The sequence below is a fragment of the Propithecus coquereli genome, unplaced genomic scaffold (assembly GCF_000956105.1).
Source record: "Propithecus coquereli isolate 6110/MARCELLA unplaced genomic scaffold, Pcoq_1.0 Scaffold490, whole genome shotgun sequence".
In the NCBI taxonomy this organism is placed as follows: Eukaryota; Metazoa; Chordata; class Mammalia; order Primates; family Indriidae; genus Propithecus; species Propithecus coquereli.
The window spans coordinates 367,867-390,272 of record NW_012150730.1 but is presented as its reverse complement, the minus strand read 5'-3'; the positions used below and the strand labels follow the sequence as shown (position 1 = coordinate 390,272).

The 22,406-nt window shown below is 55.5% G+C and overlaps 2 protein-coding genes and 1 long non-coding RNA gene across 4 annotated transcripts; 1 reads left to right on the top strand and 2 right to left on the bottom strand.

The window, feature by feature from the left end:
• The first annotated feature begins 452 nt into the window (after positions 1-452).
• A1BG (alpha-1-B glycoprotein) lies at positions 453-5,807 on the top strand. The gene is made up of 9 exons (XM_012655895.1): positions 453-700; positions 841-995; positions 1,074-1,109; positions 1,205-1,474; positions 1,786-2,058; positions 2,388-2,684; positions 3,560-3,856; positions 4,564-4,851; positions 5,591-5,807. The coding sequence occupies exons 2-9, from the start codon at positions 962-964 to the stop codon at positions 5,596-5,598; spliced, it is 1,503 nt and encodes a 500-aa protein (XP_012511349.1). The 5' UTR covers positions 453-700; positions 841-961; the 3' UTR covers positions 5,599-5,807.
• Positions 5,808-7,906: 2,099 nt separating this feature from the next.
• On the bottom strand, positions 7,907-13,560 carry ZSCAN22 (zinc finger and SCAN domain containing 22). The gene is made up of 2 exons (XM_012655859.1): positions 13,074-13,560; positions 7,907-10,570 (listed from the first exon to the last, which is right to left on the bottom strand). Exons 1-2 carry the CDS (start codon positions 13,465-13,467, stop codon positions 9,414-9,416), a joined length of 1,551 nt encoding a protein of 516 aa, XP_012511313.1. The 5' UTR covers positions 13,468-13,560; the 3' UTR covers positions 7,907-9,413.
• Positions 13,561-16,501: 2,941 nt separating this feature from the next.
• On the bottom strand, positions 16,502-20,018 carry LOC105819598. Of its 2 annotated transcripts, none has more exons than XR_001137968.1 (3): positions 19,972-20,018; positions 17,671-17,758; positions 16,502-16,586 (listed from the first exon to the last, which is right to left on the bottom strand). It is a non-coding gene; the product is annotated as an uncharacterized LOC105819598 (long non-coding RNA). The 2 variants fall into 2 exon arrangements; XR_001137967.1 differs by having other exon boundaries at positions 19,650-19,974.
• Positions 20,019-22,406: the final 2,388 nt, after the last annotated feature.

The window sequence follows — 22,406 nt, the reverse complement described above, 5'->3', positions numbered from 1 at the left end:
GCTCAACGTCCTGGCCTCATTCAAATCTCTGCTCCCCAAGAAGGCTTCCCGGACCCTTGGATGCCATGTGGCTCCTCTGCCTCCCAGCGCCCGCTATGTCATGGATTTGTGTTTTTCTGGCACCTCCCCTCTGCCTTCTCTCTCTCCCTGAGCAGCCCAGGCTGCGTGCGGAGAGGGCCTGGGTCAGTGTGTTCCCACTGTTGTCCTGTGTCCGGCACACAGCAGACGCTCGGTAAATGCGCGTTGAGTGACTGAGTGAGGAGGAAGGCGGGAGGTTTCCGTGGGCCCTCACCGTGGCGGCCAGCTGGGGCTGGGACACCAGGGTGGAGACCAGACGGCTGGGGTTGGGGGTGACAGGGCCTCCGCCGAGCACCGGGGTCTCATCCCTGCATTCCATCCCCACAGGCAGCGCTGTCGCTGGGGGGGGGGGGTCTGGCCCCCAGGCAGCCGCGGCAGTGACGCCAGCAGCTCTGGCGACCGTCCGCACTGGAGCACACATCCCGGCAGGGGTGGGGGGCACGGGTCACACAGCGCAGCACCGACCAGCAGTGGGGAAGGGACCACAGCCCCCAGGACGAGCGAGGACGGCCCCAGACGCCCTCACCCTCGGCGCCTCTTGAGGGGCGCAGCCGGGCTTCGGGGTGGGGAGGACTCGGTGTCCCCTCCTGGAAAAGGATCCCAGCGCCTATCTGAGAACGAGGTGATTTTACGATCATTTTGTTAATACTGCTCTATCGGTTCAGTTAATGATTATCTGTTATTATTGATCGTCAGTGTTGCTGGGGATCCCGAGGCCCTGGCTGGCCTTCGAGGGCTGCCCTTTGTCCCTGCCCCTCGCAGGCCCCGCCCCCACCTTCCGGGAAGGACAAACAAGGCAAGGGGTCAGTGTCCCACTGGCCCGACCCTCGCTCAGGCTTCATCGCTGCAGACGCTCACAGCGGCTGGAGCCAGCGTGACCACCATGTCCTCGCCGGTGTCTTTCCTGCTGCTCTGGGGTGAGGGGTCTGCAGCCTGGGGTCCCCCGGGGCAGGGGCTGGGTGGAATTGGGGGCCTCACGGGCGCTGTCTCCACAGGTCTCACCCTGGGCCCAGTGACAGAGGCAGCCGTGTGTGAGTACAGGCCGGGGCCTGGGATGGTGGCTGCAGGCCCCAGGGTGGACGCCCCAGCCCTGCAGCGCCCAGCTGATGCCAGCTGCCCCTCACAGTTTTTCAGACCCAGCCCAGCCTGTGGGCAGAGTCTGAATCGCTGCTGGAACCCTGGGCCAATGTGACGCTGACCTGCCAGGCCCGCCTGCCCACCCTGGATTTCCAGCTGTTCAAGGATGGGGTGTCCCGGGAGCTCATGCACCTCGACTCACCTGCCATCAAGCACCAGTTCCTGCTGACAGGTGACACCCGGGGCCTCTACCGCTGCCGCTCGGGCTTGGGCAGTGGATGGACTGAGCTGAGCAACCTCATGGAGGTGACAGGGCCAAGTGAGCATTAACAGGGCCCGGGAGGCTGTGGGGAGGGGGCTGTGGGGGCCCTTCCGTCCCCCAAGTCCCCTGACATTTCCGAGCCTCGGTTTTCCCATCTGTCAAAGCGGATGATGTTTGTACTGACCCCAGAGGGTTTGAGGAATGAATGATTGCATCCCCCGGGGGCAGCTCAGACACTTCCTCCTCTTGCTGCACACCTTGTTTCTGCCTGTCCCTGCCGCCCTTTCCCCGATGCCCTCCCTCCTGTCTCCCTCACATCGGTCTCCTGAGCCACCCAGAACCACTCATCAACCCCACCCCACCTGCAGAGTCCTTGCCTGGACCCCGGCTCTTGGCAGAGCCAGTGTCCTGGATCACACCCGGCCTGAACGCGACACTGGTGTGCCACGGGGGGCTGCAAGGTGTGACCTTTCTGCTGAGGCGAGAAGGGGATGATGAGTATCTGGAGGTAGCCGAGGCCGGGGAGGACGTGCAGGCCACCTTCCCTGTCCACCAGGCTGGCACCTACAGCTGCAGCTACCGGAGCCATGCGGCAGGCACCCCCTCGGAGCCCAGCGCCACTGTGACCATCAAGGAACTCGGTGACTGTCGTATGGTCTCAGAGGGCTTCTGGGGGAGGAGAATCTTGGAGGGCAAAGCCACATTGGCCTTGACCTGCAACACTGAATACCCCTGCCCAGGACCAGGTCCAGGGTACGAGCCACGCAGTTGCCTGGGCCTGGAGGTTGCAAAGGAGTCTGGGCGGAGGATGCCCAAAGGACATCCAAAGGGTGTTCCCGGGGCTGCCACCAAGAGGGCCGAGGGCGGAGGGCAGAGAGCTGGAGACCCGGCAGATGGTAGCTCTGGCAGGGAACTTGCAGCAGGGGGTGTCCTGCCCTCTGGCCGCGCAGTGACCCTCCCTGCATTGCAGCCGCACCGCCGCCACCTGTGCTGAGACCCCAGAGAGAGTCCGGCGGGGTCTTGCACCCTGGCGACAGCGCAACCCTCATCTGCGTGGCGCCCCTGAGCGGCGTGAACTTCCAGCTGCGGCGGGGCGAGAAGGAGCTACTGGTGTCCTCCAGCAGCACCAGCCCGGACCGCGCCTTCTTCCATCTGAGGGCCCTGGCCCCGGGCGACGGCGGCCCCTACACCTGCCGCTACCGGCTGCACGACCAGCAGGCCGCCTGGTCCGGGGACAGCGCGCCGGCGGAGCTGACCCTGAGCGACGGTGAGCCGGCGTCCGCGCAGGGACGGTCCTGGGGGCCCACGAGCAGGGTCCCCAGAAGTGCAGGGCTCTGGGGGGGCCGGTCCCAACTCATCCGCCCCGCCCCCACTCAGTTTCCTCAACTGCGAATGGGGCAGTGAGCGTGGCAACCCGAGGCCCAGCGGACAGTTGGGTCTTCAGGTCTGGCACAGGCCGCACGGCGCGCCCGCCCGGGGTCCCCTTGGCCCCCCAGGTCTGCGTGGCGCCGAGGCCTGCCCAGGCGGCCGGGCTGCGCTGCTCCTCCGACCGCTCGCCGTGGGCTCAGAGATATCTGGCAAACCCTGACTGAGCACTGGACTGCGAGCCCCACGCCCAGCGAGCTCACAGGTGCCCCAGGTGGGCGGGCCTTGGGGCGGTGCCCGGCAGACAGTCTCGGGGCGAATCCACTATTTTTTTTTTTTTATTTCAGTGTATTACGGGGGTACAAATGTTTAGGTTACGTATATTGCCCCTGCCCCACCCAAGTCAGAGCTGCAAGCGAGCGCATCCCCCAGACGGCGCGCACCGCGCCCGACTCCACTCGAGCAGCCACGTGCAGGAAAACACCAAGCCCTGGACAAAACGTCCTCCTGCCCCGTCTGTTTTTGTAGATAAACAAATTAATAAGAAACAGTGAAGGGATGTGTGAGAGAGCTCCAAGGACAGGGGACCAGAGGCCGGCGGGTGGTGCGGCTTTCAGCAGGGTGGTCCCCGCGGGCCTCCCTGAGGAGGCGAGGGAGGGAGCCGGGCACATCACCGCAGGCGGAAGACTCAGGCCGGGCAAAGACCGCGAAGCGGGCCACGCGTCCGGCCCGGGCCACCCGCCGGGCGCCGGGCTCAGCCCGCATCCTCCTCCGCAGAGAAGCTGCCCCCGCCCGGGCTCTCGGCTGAGCCGGCGAGTCGCAGCCCAGAGCCCGGCACGCTCGTGCGGCTGCGGTGCCAGGCGCCCCTGGTCGGCCTGCGCTTCGCCCTGGTGCGCGAGGACGAGGGCGGGCGCCGGGTGCAGCGTCTGCTGAGCCCCGCGGGGACCGAAGCCCAGTTCGAGCTGCCCAACGTGTCGGTGGCCGACTCGGCCAACTACAGCTGCGTCTACGTGGACCCCGAGCCGCCGTTCTCGGGCTCGGCGCCCAGCGCGCGCGTGGAGCTGCAGGTGCACGGTGAGCGCGCGAGGACCGCGACCCTCGGGCCCCATCGCCTGCGCCTGCAGGGACGGGGACGGGGCTGGGGGCGGCGGCCGAGGGTCCCGGGACGCTTTGGCGCATTTCGCACGGACGTGAGCCAGTGGGGAGCGTGGAGGACGGGCCGGGTCCTCCTGTGCAAATTCCTGCCGGCTTTGCACCTGTCGGTGCCTCAGTTTCCCCGTGCTGCGCCGTCAGTTGTCATGCTGGACTGTCACCCTGCCCCTCCCTGGGCCCCTGGCCCACAGCACGTGTAGTTCTCCCCAGGCCCTCGCCCTCCCTGGGGTCTGTTCTTACGATTTCCCCTCGAGGCCTCCATGGGGCAGGGGCGGCGCAGAGCCTCTGGGCACAGGTTCCGCCGCCAGAATTTTGCCCTCTATAAGGAACACCGTTTCCCTTGGTCATTTCTTCCTTCCCTGCACGTGTCCTAAGTGCCCGATGGGGACCCAAGAAGCCTCAGAGCACCTGGCGCTGGGGACGCGCAGGGTCCGGGGGAGGGCGGCGGGGACGCGGGAGGCGAGGACGCTGCGGTGCAGGCGGAGCCCGCGCGCGCAGAAAAGCTGCCCGGCTCGGGATGCAGCCGGGCAGGGGCTCAGCGCGGCTGAGGCCCGGCCCGGCGGCGCGGAGGGCGCGGGCAGGTGAGGGCACTGGGCTGGGCCTCACGCGCTGACCCCCTGCCCGCCCAGGACCGCCTCCCCGGCCGCGGCTGCGGGCGCTGTGGAGCGGGGCGGCGACCCCGGGCCGTGACGCCGTCCTGCGCTGCGAAGGCCACCTCCCCGACGTCACCGTCGAGCTGCTGCGCGTGAGAGAGACGGAGGCTTTGCACAGGCTCTCGGCCACGCAGCCCTGGACGGACTTCGTGCTGACCTACGTGGGGCCCCAGCACGCCGGCAACTACAGCTGCCGCTACCGCTCCTGGGGGCCCAACCGCTTCGAGTCGGAGCTCAGCGACCCCGTGGAGCTCCTGGTGGCAGGTGCCATGTCCCTCGGTCCTGCGGGCCGGGCTCCACCTCCTGCCTTTGCCTGGGTCGTGCCCTTCTCCGCGCCTCCTTCCGGGCGCACTGGCTGGGGCAGAGATGCAGGCGGGGGAACCACACGTGCAAAGGCCCTGGGGCAGAGAGTGGCTCAGTCAGCTAGAGCTGTGGTCCCCACCCCCCAAGGCCGGACCAGTACCGGCCTGTGAGGAACCCAGTCGCACAGCAGCTGAGCGAAGCTTCCTCTGTTTTCTGGCATCACCGTGTGCGCTCCGCCTCCTGGCAGAGCGGCAGCGGCGTTGGAGTCTCCCGAGAGCGCAAACCCCGCTGCAAACTGCGCGTGCGCGGGATCCAGGCTGCGGCTCCTTAGCGAGCACCTGACGCCTGATGATCTGAGACGGTGATGCCGGCGCCGGGGAGCGGCTGCAAATACAGATCATCATTAGCAGAGCGGGTTGACTGCACAATAAATGTGATGAGCTTGAACCACCCTGAAACCATCTCCCACCCCACCCCGCCTCCGTGGAAAAACTGTCTTCCATGAAAGCGGTCTCTGGTGCAAAAAAGGATGGGGACCGCCGGACTAGATCACCTGGAGGGACCACCTGGGGGGGTCTTGGCCAGTGGCTGACCAAGCCATTTCCTTCCCCAGGGGCGTCAGGGAGGTCTGCCATGTCGATCGTGGGAGGGCGCAGGCTTCTCCCTCCCCTCTCACTTCTCTTTTTTCACGTTTTTCTAGGACATTAATCCGGCTACAGACTCTGGCTGCTGACGGTGCCGTGGGAAATACTGGGACGGCTGGACTGGCGATTCTACCAAACTTCCTTCCTTTAGCATTTCCTTTAAAGCAGGCCTGACGTCAGCCAATTTACATCTTAGTTTTGCTTCATTTGGAATGTGTGTATTTTGCCTTTGTTTTTTTTTTTTTTTTTGAGACAGAGTCTCACTTCTGTTGCCCTGGCTAGAATGCCACGGCATCCGCCTAGCTCACAGCAACCTCAAACTCCTGGGCTCAAGCAATCCTCCTGCCTCAGCCTCCCAAGTAGCTGGGACTACAGGCATGTGCCACCATGCCCGGCTAATTTTTTCTATATATTTTTAGTTGTCCGATTAATTTCTATTTTTAGTAGAGATGAGGTCTTGCTCTTGCTCAGGCTGGTTTCGAACTCCTGAGCTCAAACAATCCGCCCGCCTTGGCCTTCCAGAGAGCTAGGATTACAGGCGTGAGCCACTGTGCCCAGCCTTGCCTTTGTTCTTGAAATGTATTTCATTCGATATAGAATTCTTGGTTGATGGGGGATATTTTGTTTTGTTTTTAGTTTAAAATGTTGTTTCTTTGCTTTCTAGCCTCCATGGTTTCTGAGGAGAAACCCATGATCTTTTGTGTTGTCCCCTTAATGTTATGCATAGTTTTTCTCCAGTGGTTTTAAAAATTTTAGTTTTCGGTAGTGTATTATGTGTCTGGGCATGGATTTCTTAGATATTATGCTGTGTTAGGGTTTATTGTGCTTTCTGAACCTGTAAGTTTATATCTTTTGCCAAATTTTGAGTTTTCAGCCATTATTTCATCCAAAAGAATTTTTTTTGGCCATCATAATAAAGAATGTCTTAGCATTTTCAAGTACACTTAAGGTTTCATCAGTTTCTCGTTGTGATTCTGTTCCATAAGGCTTACATGATGTGTCTAGTTTTGAACTATTGTATCTTCTTAATGGATTCTTTTGTAAAAATATCATGACTCTGTGACCCTTATAATGGTTTTCTACCTTAATGTCCATTTTGCCTGAAATTACTGTAACTCCATTGGCTTTCTTCAGCTTCATGCCTGCCTTGTATGTTTTTTCTATTCCTCTACCCTCAACTTCCCATATCCTTGTTTTAAGTGTGTCTCTTCCAAAGAACATATGGCTGGATTTAAAAGAAATTCAATCTGTTAGAATTTGTCTTTTTACTTGGTTCATTGAGTATAGTATGGTTGTTTATTGAAATTGCTGGCAGATTTGGGTGAGCTCGCACATCCCAGTGCTTCCAGTTCGGGGCAGTGTGACTTTGGCCAGTCAGTTACATTCTTCACTCTTCTCATCCTCTATAAAATAGGGATGTTTGTCCTACCCTCAGAGTGTTGTGTGAGAATTGAGACAATGTTCATAAAATATTTGGCAGAATGACCAGCACACACAGACCCTCAGTAAAGATTCCTTTTTTCTCCCTGATCGCCCCCATCTCTGGGAAGACATAGGCAGACACATGTCTTATCCCAAAATGGGCGGTGGGGATGCCCAGAGCATCAGGGGGTTGGGGATTCCGCTCCTTAGGGACAGAGAGGCCTGCTGCTGTTGAGGACGGCTGCACGCCAGAGCCAGTGGCCAGGGCCAGGCCTTGGGTCAGGCACGGTACAAGGTGGGTCTTGCTGCTTTACAGACAGGAGGTCACTGAGACTCAGGAAAGTCACTCAGCTCCCCAAAACAGCCCCAGGGAGGAGTGGGGCTCTACAGCCCGATTTCAGGCCCATCCCTTTTCTGTTCTCTGCAGCCTCCGGGAAGCCTGTCCAGTCATTTTACTGGGAATGTGTGTCTCTCATCCCTGAGCTTCCCCCCGGGTCTGTCGTCTTTCTCGCAGCCTCTCAACCTCTGCCACAGGGTGGCCGTCTCTGGCTGTGTCTGAGGCTCTCTCAGAGATACTGCCACAAGGTCCGTCTCCCTGGGTCTCATCTTCCTGTTAGGAATCTCTCTCCTCAGTCTTTCTGGCTCTGTTACTCATGCCACAGAGGGAATGAATCTAAAATATAGGCAGATACACGGGGAGAGAGAGTGACAGTGACCCGTACACAACATGGCAGGTCAAACGGTTCATACGTGATGGGACCACTGGAAAAACAGAGGCACAAGGACTGACACCCTCACAGTAAGGAACAGAAGCCGCAACATCTAGTTACAGACAAGGAATCTACAGTGGGACGAGGGTGCAGGACCGTGAAAGGCGGCCAGAGAGTGTTGACAGAATGCCGGCGACCACGGCGTCTACGACACCAGGGGCCCTAGACAGGGAAGACTCGATACAGTAACGTTTTATTGAGGCCACTGCGTGCGAGGCTTGTCTGGGCGCTGGGCCCAGGGAAGTCAGATTGTTCTTCCTTGCAGGGTCCCCAGCTGGTGGGGAGACATCCGTGTAAACGTGTGTAAGGATGATGTCGGGCAGAGCCCCGTGACTGCCTCAGGGAAGGCACCGGTCACACTGATTCAAGAGACATCGGTCAGGGCCTGCTGAGTCCTGTGTGTGGTAGATACTGAGAGTAAGTCACGGCCCCTGCTCTCAGCTCACAGTGTCCTTGGAGAACAGACCCTGAGCTCTGCAAGGAGTAAGTAAGTAAAACAACACGGTAGAAGGTGCAAGAGAGTGACTGTGAGGTGCTCTGGAAGCAGGAGGGCAGGTTGAAGTCTGCTCCGGCAGCTTGAGGAGGCTTCACTTGGAGGCACATGTGTCAGAAAGAGGAAAGGAGGGTTCCAGGCACAGGCACAAAGGCACGTAGGTGGGAAAAAATATGGCTTCTTTAGGAGCCGTAGAGGTTCCACATGGCTGGTGTGTGGAAGGTGGGGCGATGAGGCCAGACAGGGCCAGGTCACGAACGATCATGAACATCAGGTGAAGAAGTCTGGTTTATCCTGTAGGGCAGTACTTTGAAACCATTTTCACATCGCTGCACACACAGAAAAAGGACAATATTCGTATGCACATATGAGGATAGCCGAACAGGTTGCTTGGGGCCCAGAGCAACCTATATTGCGGCATCCTTGTACCCGTTCAGGAAGCTCTGCGGTAGGTGACGTGTTGGAGAGCCTTCTGCCATGGAGTGACACCTCAGATGTGGGTAATAGAAAGAGCCCCCAGGAGAAGGACGTGGGAGAGGGGATGAAGGCAGGAGGGGGTCAGGAAGGAGGCGCCGAGGCTCACCCAGGGAGCAGTGGTGGGAAAGGAGAGGAGGAATTAGAGGTGAGCTGTAGGTTAAACCAAAAGGGCTGGTGGCCGGTGGGATGTGGAAGGAGAGGGGGAGGGAGACACAGCTGCTGGACAAGGGTCACTGATCAAGACAGAGAAACCAGCAGAGAGATGCAGGGTCTGGAGAGGGCTTCGCAGGAGAGGCAGTCTCATAAGTAAGCCTTGGAGTCGGGCACGCAGTAGGTTGGAGGAGAAGCAGTAGGTGCCAAGGCACAGAGGTGGCATGGCAGGCGTCCCTTCCAGGCCGAGCAGCAGAAGAGCAGGTGAGAAGAGCAGCCGTGTGAGAACAAGAAGCTGAAGTCTGCCTTCCCAGAGCATCTGGGGACCACTGAGTTCTGAAAGACACTTGCCCTGGCCCTGAGAACCAATCAATCCTCAGCTCAGCTGTCCTCTCTCTAGGACAGGCGTGCATGGGAAATAGAGGACAACAGGATCCTTCCGGAAGCTTCTCCAGCTGGCCTGAGTCACTTTATGTTCACTGGGGCCTCCCACTGGTGCTCAATGCAGCGTTGTCCCCAGACAGCCCCGGCGTCTGCCCTCAGGCACCTTATTGTTTCGGCGACTCGTCAGTCACCCATCCCGTTCTTGGCTCTTTCCCGACTCAGGGCTTCTCTCAGATGCTGGGCCCTGAGGGCTGTTTCCAGTCGCTGCGGCACCGCCATGTGGACGCGCAGGTGGGCCCCGAGGGCCGAGCTGCGGCTGAAGGCCTTCGCACAGTCACCGCACTTATAGGGCTTCTCTCCCGTGTGGATCCTCCGGTGCTCCGTGAGGGAGGAGCTCTGCGCAAAGGCCTTGGGGCAAACCTGACACTGATACGGCTTCTCTCCAGAGTGGATTCTCAGGTGTCGGATCAGAGCCGAGCAATCACCGAAGGCTCTCCCACACGTGTTGCATGCGTAGGGCTTCTCCCCGGAGTGGGTGCGCTGGTGCTGGGCCAAGTGGCTGCTCTGGCCGAAGGCCTTGCCGCACGTGTCGCACGCGTAGGGCCGCTCCCCCGTGTGCACACGCTGGTGCTGGGCGAGGTGGGTGCTGCGGCTGAAGGTTTTGCCACACTCCCCACATCGGTAGGGCTTCTCTCCGGTATGAATCCTCCGGTGCTGAGTCAGGTGGGCGACGCGGCTGAAGGCCTTCCCGCATTCCTCACACGCATGGGGCTTCGCCCCCGTGTGGACCACCTGGTGCTGGGCCAGGTGAGTGCTTCGACTAAAGCCCTTCCCACACTCGCTGCAGGCAAATGGTGTCTTCTGAGAGTGGCTCTTCTTGTGTGCCTCAAGGGCCGAGGCGCTCTGGAAGGGCTTCGTACACTCGCCACAGCTGGAGGACTTCCTTCCCGAGTGTGTATGTGGAGGCTCTGTCCCATAACCAGCCAGCCGATCGCACTTCTCTTCCGCAGGAGTCTTCTCTCGGGAGGTGAAGTTTGCCCGTGCACCGGAACTGCTCCACAAGGTACCAGATTCACGGCCAGGCTGGTCTGCGGGGGCATCCTTGTAAGTCCCTGAGGTTTTCCTGAAATCCACCTCTTGGGCAACAGATTTTGTCCAGGTCTCCCCTGAGGGTCCTGCGTGCCTCTCTGAGCTGCCCTCAGATTCACAGGCGTCAGCAAATGCGGCTCCCAGGGAAGCACCTCCCATGAGGGTTTTGGTGGCCGTGGGTGATGGCTCCGACTCTTCTGAATCACTCTGCTTACAGTTTGCCTCTTTAGGCTCAGCCTCCAGCTCCCCTCCTGAAACAACCCAAACCACAGCCTCAGCAAGCCGCCCTCCCTTTGCTGAGGGCCCTGTCATGCCTTGTGAGGGGAGACGGGGCCCGTCCCCGGGGCCCCGTTTCCAAAGGGAAGTTTCTCATTTGGCATCATGGATGACAGAAGGGCGCAGGGCTGTCCTCCCACATGTAAAACTGCATCACCTGCCAAGCAATTACATTCATCTAAAAAAACAATAAGATAAAACCACATCATGGGTTCTGGTTTTTCTGTCCTCCTCAAACTCTCCATTCTTCAAGGCTCCTGATTTTGGCTCAAGTGTCAGGGAAAAAAAAAAAAACCTGATGTGGAACTGATCCTTGTTAGGGGTCCCCTCGGGCAGGCCCTGACCTCTGGGAGGTCGAGGCTCTGCCCCCCACGTTCAGTATCTTGCCTCTGAGCCCAGATGGATCCACAGGTGCTCAGTGAACACCAGCTGAATGAGGGACTCAATCCAGATGCCTGATTGTGAAATTTCCCACAAGCAGAACTCCAGGTAGACAACCGCTGTTGGGGGTGAATGGGTGATGTGCCCACCTGGCCCCCCGACCCCCCTGGAGGCCCAGGCCCAGCCTTTAAAGAGCTGTGAAGGCGGCCGGTGGCTAAGGGGTGCCAGGATCGGGACTGTGTGCGGTAGAGGTTAGCCTGCACTGACCTGCCCTGGATGGGTGCCAAGGTAATCTGGCAACAGCGACTGGGTGGATTCCGGGAGGAGGCAGAGAGACGGGTGGAAAAACTGTTGCTCGTGTCCAGAGTGGGCTTGGGAGTGCAGAAACTGGGCTCAAGCCCCAGCTCTGCCACTGGCCAGCTCTGGAGCCCTGAGCAACCCTGCCCTTGTCGGGGCCTTAGTTTCCTGACCGTAAGACACGGACGCTTCACCACTGGCGCCCCTCCCATTACGTGCCAGGCTCCGCGTGCAACAGGCAACCTTCATTGCCTCATTTTCGCTGCAACCCACTCTGAGAGGCAGGCACCGCGATGACGCCGCTGCGGACCCGAGACAGGCCCGGCTGAGAGAAGGTGTTGAGCGACTGGTGCGAGATCACACGATCGGTCAGAGTGGTTGAGTAACTCATGCAAGTCCACAGTCAGCCAGTGGCCACGCCAGGATTTTAGCTCTGGAATCTTCTCCTCTAGGCCCACGGACCGCCCCGTGCTCCCCTGCTCCCCCTTTCTTCCTCTACTCCAGAAACGTCACACCGCCTGGCCTGTGCCCCCGCCACTGCCTCCGCCTGGACTGCCGGCTCTTTCTTGCCTTCTTGGCGCCACTTTGCCCTTTCTCTGAAGCCTTTGCTGACTGCCTGGGTGGATGAGGCCCTCCCACTTTCCTCTCCCTGCCCCTGTGACGTCTGCCCGGGCACAGCCGATGGGGCCTAGGGAAGGACCCCATCGACCTCTTCCAGAGGGGTCTGTTTCTCAGGCAGCTGAGATGCCCTGACAGCTTTAGTTACCGTGTGTTTAGTCTGTGCCAGGCTCCACTTCAGGTACTGCGCAGGTACCGCCTTGTTTCTACCTCTCAGCAACACCAAGGCAGATATTTTGATTATCATCCCTACTTTACCCACAAGTAAACTGAGGCACAAGAGAGTCACATGGCCAGGAGGAGGCCAAGATCTACCGAGCCTTGATGGTTCAGCTATGTCCAAACTCCATGTCCCCATGCCCCCTGCTCACCTCCTCCTTGGTGCCCGGCTTGGCCCCTGCTCTGTGACAACAACACCCGGCCAAAACCCCCTCAGACAAGACCCCCACCCTGCCTCTGGACTGTCCCATGGCTGAGTTCTTCCCGCATCCCACCGGACCTCCTGGGCTGGGGTGTTTGTGTGGGTCTCCCAGAGTAACAGTGCCCGCCCCAGCCGGGGTGGGTCTGACTCTCGCAAATCCTGGAGGCCAGCACGGGGTGGGTCCAAAAAGGGTGCACAGGGACACCTGGTATTTGTCTCTCCCAGCCCCTGCGTCTGCACCAGCAAGCAGGTTTTCCTCTGGGGAACGGCCCCTTGCTCATTGTCAGTCCCTGGGATCTGGTGGCCAAAGGCAAACACAAGATCCCAACTGGTCCAGTGGAGCTCAGACCGGGGACTTCTTACTGTTATTGCCCTGGGGCTTCTACGCTGGTAAGACATAAGCCTGCGCTTGCTGGCCATCTTTGTCCCTGTGGGGAGAGAACCTAAAAGAGAATGAAGCTGACATAGGAAAACCCAACAGAGAAACAGAATGAGAGAGAAAGAGTCCCGATGCTGCCAACAGATCTTCTGGATGTAGCCATGTCTGAAGCCTCCGTACCCTTCTTTGCTTCAGCCAGCTTGAGCTGGGTTTAAGTTGCCTGCAACCGAAACGGACCTGTCTAGCACAGTGTGTGGGTCTGGGCGAGGCACCCGCGGGAGGGAGCGCATGAGCAGCCCCACACCAGAGCACTGTGCCCCCGTGTCCCCGTGCGGGCCCCACCCTGGCGTGCTGCGAACACCTGCCCCTTGCTCCCCTTTACCTCTCTTGTCCAGCACCTGAGTCAGATCCTCCACCAGCACAGCAGCCTCCTCTCCACTCCTGGGGCGCTGGGCCCCCACCCAGGCCTGGGTCTCAGGGGGCAGCGTGCCCAGGAACTGCTCCAGCACCAGCAGCTCCAGCATCTGCTCCTTTGAGTGCGCCTCGGGCTGCAGCCACTGCCGACACAGCTCTCGGAGCCGGGTCAGGGCCTCGCGTGGGCCGGATGCCTCCTCATAGCGGAAGCGCCGGAAGCGCAGGCGTGCAGCCTCAGGGTGGGCAGCGTGGTCGCAGCCCTGGGACAGGCCGGCCTCCTCCTCCTCCTCCTCCACCTTCACTTGAAGAAAGCCGTTCTGTGCCCAGGGCCCCAGACTCAGGGAGCACTTGGGGATGGCCATGGGGCAGCAGCACTCGGGGAGACACAGGATGGCTGGAGCCTTGGAACTGGGTCTGCAGCAATGTCAGGGCTTCATCATCATGCGGAACCCAAGGCCCTGCCTCACGCCTGCAGAGGAGGGCAAACGCAGGCTTGAGGCCTCACAGAGACACAATCATAATAGTCAGGACAGCACCCATTCATTACTGAGCACTGTTCTAAATGCTTGCATGTAATAATTCATTTAAAACTTACAACGAAATCAGGAGCTGGGAACTTTCTTCCCATTTTATGGATACACAGACACAGAGGAGGAAAAGATTTGCCTGAAGTCTCTCAGCTACTGAAGGATTATCGGGGCGCGGAGCTATAAACCTAGGCAAATCCGCAGCCAGTCTGTTTCAAGGTGTGCTCTTCCCCCACAGAGCCAGGTCTGTCTCCCGATCTCACAAACACACTCCCCAAGTGGCCGCATGGTCATTCCCTCGCTTTATTTGCTCATTATTTTGTAGTGTCTGAGACTGATACTAACATAACTGACTTTCAGCCTTTCTTCTTTTCTGTTTCTTTTTTAAGACAGGGTCTCACTCTGTCACCTAGGTTAGAGTGCAGTGGTGCAATCACAGCTCACCGCAACTTCAAACTCCTGGGCTCAAGTGATCCACCCTCCTTGGCCTCCCAAAGTGCTAGGATCACAGGCGTGAGCCACCACACCTGGCCCCTTTCCTCTTTTCTAGTGCATGTATTTTAAGGCTATAAATTTTCCACTAAACACAGCTTTAGCTGCACACTACAAGTTTGATATGTTATATCTTTATTATCATTTAGTTCAAAACATTTTTTTTCTATTATGATTTTTAAGCCAGTCAGATTTTATTTTCTAATTTCTGTCATGGTTTCTTCCTGACCCATTGGTTATTTATAACTCTGCTGCTTCATTGTCAAACAATTGGAGGTTTTCTAGTGGCCTTTTTGGTATTGGTTTCTAGATTAAGTCTTCTGTGGTCAGAAAACATGCTATGACGGATTTCAATCCTTTGAAATTTGCTGAGATGTGGTTTGTGACCCAGTGTGTGCTTAATTTTGGTTAATATTCCACATGCACTTAAAAAATAATGCAAAGCCTTTTTAGATAGGACACCAAAGGAAAAGTGATAAGAGATAAAATAAATAAACTAGACTTCATCAAAATAAAAAACTTTTGTGATTCAAAGGACCCCATCAAGAAAGTGAAAAGGCAACCCAAAGAATGGGAAAAAATATTTGCAAACATAGATCTGATCAGGACCTATATGTAGAACAACTCCATAATAAAAAGATGAATAATCCAATTTCAAAATGAGCAAAGGATTTGACTAGACTTTTCCCCAGAGGAAATACGCAAATGGCCAATAAATACAAAAAAAGATGCTCAACATCACTAGCTACCAGGGAATTGCAAATCAAAACCACAATAAGATATCACTTCACACCTGTTGGGATGGCTATAATCAGACAGATAACAAGTGCTGGCAGGGATATTGACATCACCTTTTACACAAATCAATAAAGGGGTGCAAGGTCAGAAATGGGGAAGGGTCCCAAACTGTGAAGGAACAGGCCTAGCTAAAAATAATAATAATGATTAGTCGCTGTCCATAATTGCTACTCTGGAGTCCCATAGCTGGTGGTCATAAAGATTCTTAACTCTCTCCGTAGATAACATCACCCTTTTGAAAACTAGTAGTTTCCAAAATATCTTCCAGGTCCGCATTCCAGTGGATTAGCTGACCCACTCAGACCAGCGACCCATACCAAGAAACTGACTCAACTGCAATTGTGACCCCAAGAACTGAAGCAACACTAGAAGATTTCAACACCCCTATAATTTCCCCCCAAACCTAGCCAATTGACAAATCTAATTGCCTAATCCTTGGCCTGCCAAACTATTCTTAAAAACCCTGTCTCCCAAATTCTCGGGGAGGTGGATTTGAGAAATTCTTCCCATTTCCCCTCTTAGCACTATGCAGAATTAAACTCTTTCTCTGCTGTAAACCCTACTGTCTCAGTGTATTGGCTTCCTCTTGAGTAGCGGGCAAAGAACCTGGTTGGATGGTAACAATATGGAGAAAGTAGAACCCTCACACACTGCTAGTGGGAATGTAAGATGGTATAGCCATTGTGGGAAATAGTCTAGTAGTTCCTCAAAAGGTTAAACACAGAGTTACCACATGACCCAGCGATTCCACTCCTAAGTGTATACTCAAGGGAATGAATATATGTCCTCACAAAAACTTGTACACAACTGTTCATAACAGCATCAGTCATGACAGCCAAAAAGCAGAAACAATCCAAATGGCCATCGACTGGTGAATGGATAAAATGCTGTATACACATACAATAGAATATTATTAACCATAACAGAAATGAAGTGCTGATTCATGCTACAACATGGATGAACCTTGAAAACATTATGCTAAGGAAAAGAATCCAGACACAAAAGACCACATGTTATGTGGTTCCATTGATATGTAATGTCCAGAATAGGCAAATCCACAGAAACAGAAAGCAAATCAGTGTTTGCTAGGGGATGGCAGAGAGAAGAGGATGGGGATTGGCTGCTAATGAGGACAGGAATTTCTTTTGGGGATGATAAAAAATGTTCTGGAATTATAATAGATAGTGATGATGGTTGTACAACCTTGTGAATATACTAAAAACCACCCAATTGCATGCTTTAAAATCGTGGGTTTTATAGTATGTGAATCATATCTCAATAAAGCTGTTTAAAAACATAACATGCATTTTGTCATTGTTGGGTGTTCTCTCCCTTATTTAAGTCAGGCCTTTATACAAAAGATGCCTCAGAGAGGCTCTGTGCCCCTGCCCTTTATGTTTTATTACTCTTCGCCACCTGGTGTATGATACACTCACGTGATTACTTGTTTACTATCTGCTTGCCCCCAAATGCAGTGTCAGCACCTTCAGGGAGGGTATTTTGTTTAGCTCATTGCTTTCTCTCTGGTACCTACGGTGCTGCTGAGCACATACATCCGTAACAATTTTGTTCAACACACCCCCATTCAGTGCCTCCTTGATGTCCAGCTCTGTCTCAGGGATGCAAAGACAAGGAAGATGTGGGTCTTGTGCTCGATGACCTCACTGGAAGGAGAGAGACACAACGACAGATCACTGTGATGGGTTTGGGTACACTGCATGACAGGACAGGACGTAAGTCAATGGGAACCCGCTAGGTGCCGGCCACACCAGCCTTTTGCATCTGTTAACCCTTTCAGCCCTTGCCACCACCCTGTGAGTCAGTATTGCCACGCTCATTTTAAAAGTTAGGGAAACTGTGTTCCCAGGGTCATTTGACCAGTGGGTACAGAGCTGGGGTTTAAACGTGGGCTCCCCGGTGTCCTGTGGTCTTTCCTCCACGTGGGGCTGCCTCTCACCATGACCTCTCCAAACTCTAGAGGAACTGTGAGCACTGAATGCAGACAGGGACTGGTGCGAAGCCAGCTTCATGCACTGCTGGTGGGGGTGGTCAATTAAAACATCTTTGGCAAACAATCTGGCAATATATTGTAAGAGCTTTAAAATGGCCATGTCCTCTGGCTCAGTATTAATTCTACTTGTCAGAATCCAGCCTCATTTCTAGACGGGGGTGCTACTGACATTCAGAAGGGGACGATACTTCCTTCTGAGGCCGGTCCCTCACACTGTAGGGCCCACCCAAGGATAAAAGTGAGCCCCTCCTCCAGTCGCTCCACACATTTCCAGATGATTCCTGAGGTGGGGGTAACACTATACACCCAGGTCCAAACTGCCAGATCAAGAGAAATCTTCTGAAGATTAGACAAAGGTAAATGCTAAAACATTATTAATAATGAACTTTAAAAAGGAAAGCAAAGCTAAATGCCTAAGACAAGGGAGAGACCAGTAGGTAAATTAAGTTATGAAATCTACAGGACTTGAATCTTTTGTGGCAGTTAAAATGAAGCTCATGAGTCTTTAGTGACACAAGAAAATGCTTTTGCTATAGTGTTAAACAGTTGAGATAAGAATTTATATAGAGAATTCAGACAAGTCTTTGCTATATACCATCCCCCTCCCAAAAAAGGACAGAAAAACCTTGGAAAGTATTACGTTTTCCTGTAAGTGGTGGGTTCCTCTGGGTTGTGGGGTTATGAAGTCCCCCTCCCTTTTCTACTTTAAAAAATGTATGTATAAAAAATTCACATACCGTACAATTTACCCTTTTAGTGGTTTTAGTATATTCACAAGGTTGTGCAGCCATCACCAAAGTCCAAATCCAGAAACATTTCATCATCCTAAAAAGAAATCCATTAGCAGTCACTCCCCATTTCTCTTCCTCCCAGCCCCTGGCAACCACTAATCTACTTTCTGTGTCTAGTGATTTGCCTATTCTTGGCATTTCATATAAATAGAATCATACAATATATGACCTTTTGTGTCTGGCTTCTTTCACTGAGCATGTTTTTTGGGTTCAGCCATGTTGTAGCGTGTATCAGGATTTTACTCCTTTTCATGACTAAATCACATTCCACTGTATAGACACACACATATATATATATATAGAGAGAGAGAGAGAGAGATCCATGCTAAAGTTTAATTTATAAATGAAGCACAGTAAAGAGATTAACAATAAGTAATAATAAAACAATTATAACAATACACTGTAAAAAAAGTTAAATGAATGTGGTCTCGCTTTCTTTCTATCAAAATGTCTTTTTTTTTTTTCAGACAGAGCGTCACTCTGTTGCCCAGGCTGGAGTGCAGTGGTGTGATCATATCTCACCGGAGCCTCGAACTCCTGGTCTCAAGGGATCCTCCTGCCTCAGCCTCCCAAGTAGCTGGGACTACAGGCACATGCCACGATGCCCGGCTAATTTTTCTAATTTTAGTAGAGACGGGGTCTCACTCTTGCTTAGGCTGATCTCAAACTCCTGAGCTCAAACAATCCTCCCGCCTCCGCCTCCCAGAGAGCTAGGATCACAGGCGTGAGCCACCGCGCCCGGCCCACGTGCTACCTTTTATTCAAGGACTTGGCCTCTCCCTCTCCCCATCCACGATCCCCACAAGTTATAAATATTCACAGCTCTTCTCCTTCTTCTTCCCTTAACTGTCAGCCCAGACACTCACTTGCTTGGTGCCACGGCTCAGGGAAGCCAGCCTGGACAGAGATGCAGGACGCCTGAGAAACCAGGGCCTCGGGCACAGGGAGGAGGGAGCGCTGGTCAAACAAGACCCCGATCCTGAAACCTTTCAATGACGGCAAGAAACCGCTACCGAAGACGTGTTCCAGCCCTTTAACTCCACCGTCAGCTCACTCGGGCCTCTCGTGGCCTCGCCCTTGCCGTTACCCGCGTACCTCAGCCTTCGCCCCCGTTTTTCTCTTGTCCCGAAATCCCCCTTTGCACCTGACTAACTTCCCTGGGTCTCTAGGCCTCACCTCGGCTGTTACCTCCTTCAGGAGCCTCCCCAGACACCTGGTCGCAGGCAAGTCCTTTCCCCAAGTGCCCTAGGTCTGTGTCCCCGCCTCGGCGCTCCACACTTCCGTTTCCCCGGAGAGGCCGGGCGTGCTGAGAGGTCACAATGCCCAGGGGCACCGAGCAAAGAAGGGACCAGGAGGGCTGGGTACGATCACCCACGAAGTGTCCGGAATTGTTCGGGGACGGGGAGGAGGCGCCAGGGAGGCAGGAGCAACAGCGAACGCAGCGACCGCCTCCACCCGCCGCGGCACTCGGGGTACCGGTGCGAAGGCGGTCTCGGAACACGTGCACGCGAGCCCTCCTCAGCCGCCCCAGCCCGCGCCAGCGCGCGGCTCGCGTCAGGCGCAGGCCCCCGCCAGGGCTGCTCAACCCGCCAGCAGAGCGGTCCGTTCCCTCCCTCCCCGGCTGACACCGGCCTGAGGCGCTGCCCGCCGCGGGGCGCTGCCGTGAGGGCGCCTGAGGTGGCTCACGACGAGCATCCGGCGCAGGCCCGGCAGGCGGAGAGCACGCAGCACGTGCACGGTTCCGCGGCCCCCGCCGCGCTTAAGCCCACACCGGGGGACAGACCCACAAACGCGGCGGGGTGACCGCTGGTCACCCGATTTCAGCTGCAGTCACGGCAAAGCACAAATCCTGTCACATGTTGGTAAACTCTCCGTGGAGCACCCGATTTCGGCCCCTCCGGCTACCTCCGTCCTTGTGAACGCACCTGCGGTCTCAGGCGCAGACTCCAGAATGCACCCAGGCGCGCAACGTATCGGACGATCCCAACCTGTCGCTCAGCCTCACATCCTCGACCCGCCAGGCAGATACACGCACTCGCGAGGTGCCGGATACACAAGCACAACCCCTCGGACACCTGCTATACAACTGGTCGGTCCGTCCCACCACCGGTGTGTCGGTCCCGCGCTCACAGTCCGTCCGTCGGTCCCGCACATCTTGCTTGTGCCGCCCTTGGCGCTCGCGGCTTCGCGGCCTGCGCTGTTCCCCTCTGGTCGCGATCAGGACGGGGACCCCACACAAACGCTCACCAGCGCGGCTAGTGGACCCTTCCGGAGGCGCCTGCAGTGACGCGCTCGCCCGCGCGGCCGCTCACCGGGACCACAACTCCCAGCACGCCCCGCGCCGCAGCCCCACGGCTCTACCTGGACTACAATTCCCACAAGGCGCAGCGCCGAGACCCCACCATCTTGAGCCAGCAGGGCACGCTGGGAGTTGTAGTCCATGGGGACGCGGCCCAGACGGCATACGGCCGAGGTAGAGATGAGTGGAGGTGCGGTCTTGGAGTGCGCGAGAAGCAGGACTGTGCGTGGTGCGTGGAGGTGCAGGCTGAGGGTGCTGGTGTGAGGGCTAAGGGGTGTGAGTGATTGTGTGAGGGGTGTGCGACGTGTGTAGCTCTGTGTGACTCACCGTAACCACACATAAAAATGCCACATCACGTGTGTAAGGGAATGTGAACGGGGGGTCTGCCTGTGTGTGCCACTCTCTGTACTTCCGTGCATGGTCAGCTCTGTGTTTAACTATGTGCAATCTGTGGACTAGTCGCCGTGATAGTCCTGCAGCTGTGACTGCCCCGTCTATGACGGTGCCTGTGAGACAGAGGCTTGGAGGTGACGGGGAGGACCTGACACAGTTTGAAGTTCCCAGATTGTGTGTGATGTTACAGTGACTGTGACTGTGATTGTGTGACACATGTATGCCTGGACTGCGTGTGAGAATATGTCTTCTGTGTATATATGTGTGTGTGTGTGTGTGTGTGTGTGTGTGTGTGTGTGTGGGCGGGACACTGAGCAGGAGACTCTGGCCCGGGACACGGAGGACGGTGGCGTTGTGTGGGCAAGGCCTTGTTCGGGGGCTTGTGTGGTTGCCTGTGGGAGCTGGTGGTGCTCACTGGCCTGTCTCTGGCCACGTCCCTGTGGTTTCTCAGACCTTGCCCTGAGGCTGCCAGCAGCCGGAACGAGCATTTCGTATCTTTCTTTCACTACAGGCAGCCAGCACTGTTCCAGATTGGATACTGCACTGGCAAGGACAGGCATGGCCTGCCTTCGTGCAGCTGGTATTATTGTGGGGGAGGCAGACGGTAAAGAAAGAAACGGTCAGTTCTCTGAGGAGTTGGCATCTCAGCTGGGTCCTGAATAGAGGGAACAACTCGGGGAGTACATTTCAGGTAGATGGAACGCAAATGCAAAGGCCAGGAGGGGCATGGGCGAATTTAACGAATCATAGCTACCAGATTGTACAGCTCAGGGCTGGGGCATTTCAGCACCACGGATAGCTCCCCCACAGTGGCCCTTCCAGGCAAGGCACCCCAGCCCAGAGACTACTGCTGGGATTCCTGACGTCACCCACAAGTGTTGCCTATTCTTGAACTTCACACAAAATGAATTACGTGCCTTGTAACAGCCTGTGGGCTCAGCTCCATGCTATCGCGGTTCATGCACAGCAGCCACAGGCAGCCTCTGTGGGGACGACGTGAGCTACCAGGTAGGCGAGTGCTCTAAAGCAGCGGTCCCCAACCTTTTGGCACCAGGGACCGTTTTCATGGAAGACAATTTTCCCACGGACCAGGGGAGTGGGTACAGTTTCTGGATGATTCAAGCTCATTACACTTATCGTGTACTTTATTTCTGTTATTGTTACAATGTAATATGTAAGGAAATAATTATACAACCTACCATAGGTTGGGGACCCCTGTTCTATAGAGACAAAAATCAATAGTCCCGGCTGTCCTGAATTCAGGTTCTGAAGGAAGGGCTGACTCAGGGTCTTTGGTTTCTTCCCGCAGAGGCAAGGGTATTGAATAGACTCTTGCAGCCCTGATTTGCCCAGTACCCACACCTTCCTCCCCATCTCGCTCCTAACCTGGGAACAGCAAGTGTCGTGGATAATATGTGAGTCTGTTGGACTTAGCATTAAACTTTCACCACTTTCTGCTGTGATTCTAGGCTCCTCTCCTTCCTTGGGGTCTGTTTCCTATCTGTAAAATATGATAACAGTACCTGCTATGGAAGGTATTTTGTTCATTCATTTAACAAATACTTCATGGGCTGGGCACCACATCATGAAACTCACAGTCTATGATGAAGGAACAAGCATAAACTCTTCAAATGTCATAGGTACATAATGTGAATGTGTGTGGGACCTATTTTGAATGAGGTGGCCAGGGAGGGCCTCTGAGAAGACGGCTGAGCTTATACTCCACCGAGTGGCCAGAACGGAAGCATGACAGGCAGAGGGAGAGCCTTAGGTGAGGTCTGGAAATGCAGAAATCAGGTCACAAGGGGCCTGGAAGGCATGGGAAGGAGTCTGAATTTGTTTCAAATCAAAGGTCAGCAAACTCTGGTTCACTGCCTGCTTTTGTACAGCCCGTAAGCTAAGAATGGCTTTTACATTTTTTAAGAGACTGGGAGGGCAAAAATAACTAAAAGAATAATAATGTTATTATCACTATTATAAACTCAGATTT

Bases quoted from the DNA above. Each gene is read 5' to 3' on its own strand.
- A1BG (XM_012655895.1), top strand. From the start codon at position 962: ATGTCCTCGCCGGTGTCTTTCCTGCTGCTCTGGG. The intron at 996-1,073 runs GTGAGGGGTCTG...CTGTCTCCACAG, and splicing joins GTCTTTCCTGCTGCTCTGGG to GTCTCACCCTGGGCCCAGTG. The intron at 1,110-1,204 runs GTGAGTACAGGC...TGCCCCTCACAG, and splicing joins AGTGACAGAGGCAGCCGTGT to TTTTTCAGACCCAGCCCAGC.
- ZSCAN22 (XM_012655859.1), bottom strand. From the start codon at position 13,467: ATGGCCATCCCCAAGTGCTCCCTGAGTCTGGGGCCCTGGGCACAGAAC. The intron at 10,571-13,073 runs GTAAAGGGGAGC...GGGTTGTTTCAG, and splicing joins TCAGGTGCTGGACAAGAGAG to GAGGGGAGCTGGAGGCTGAG.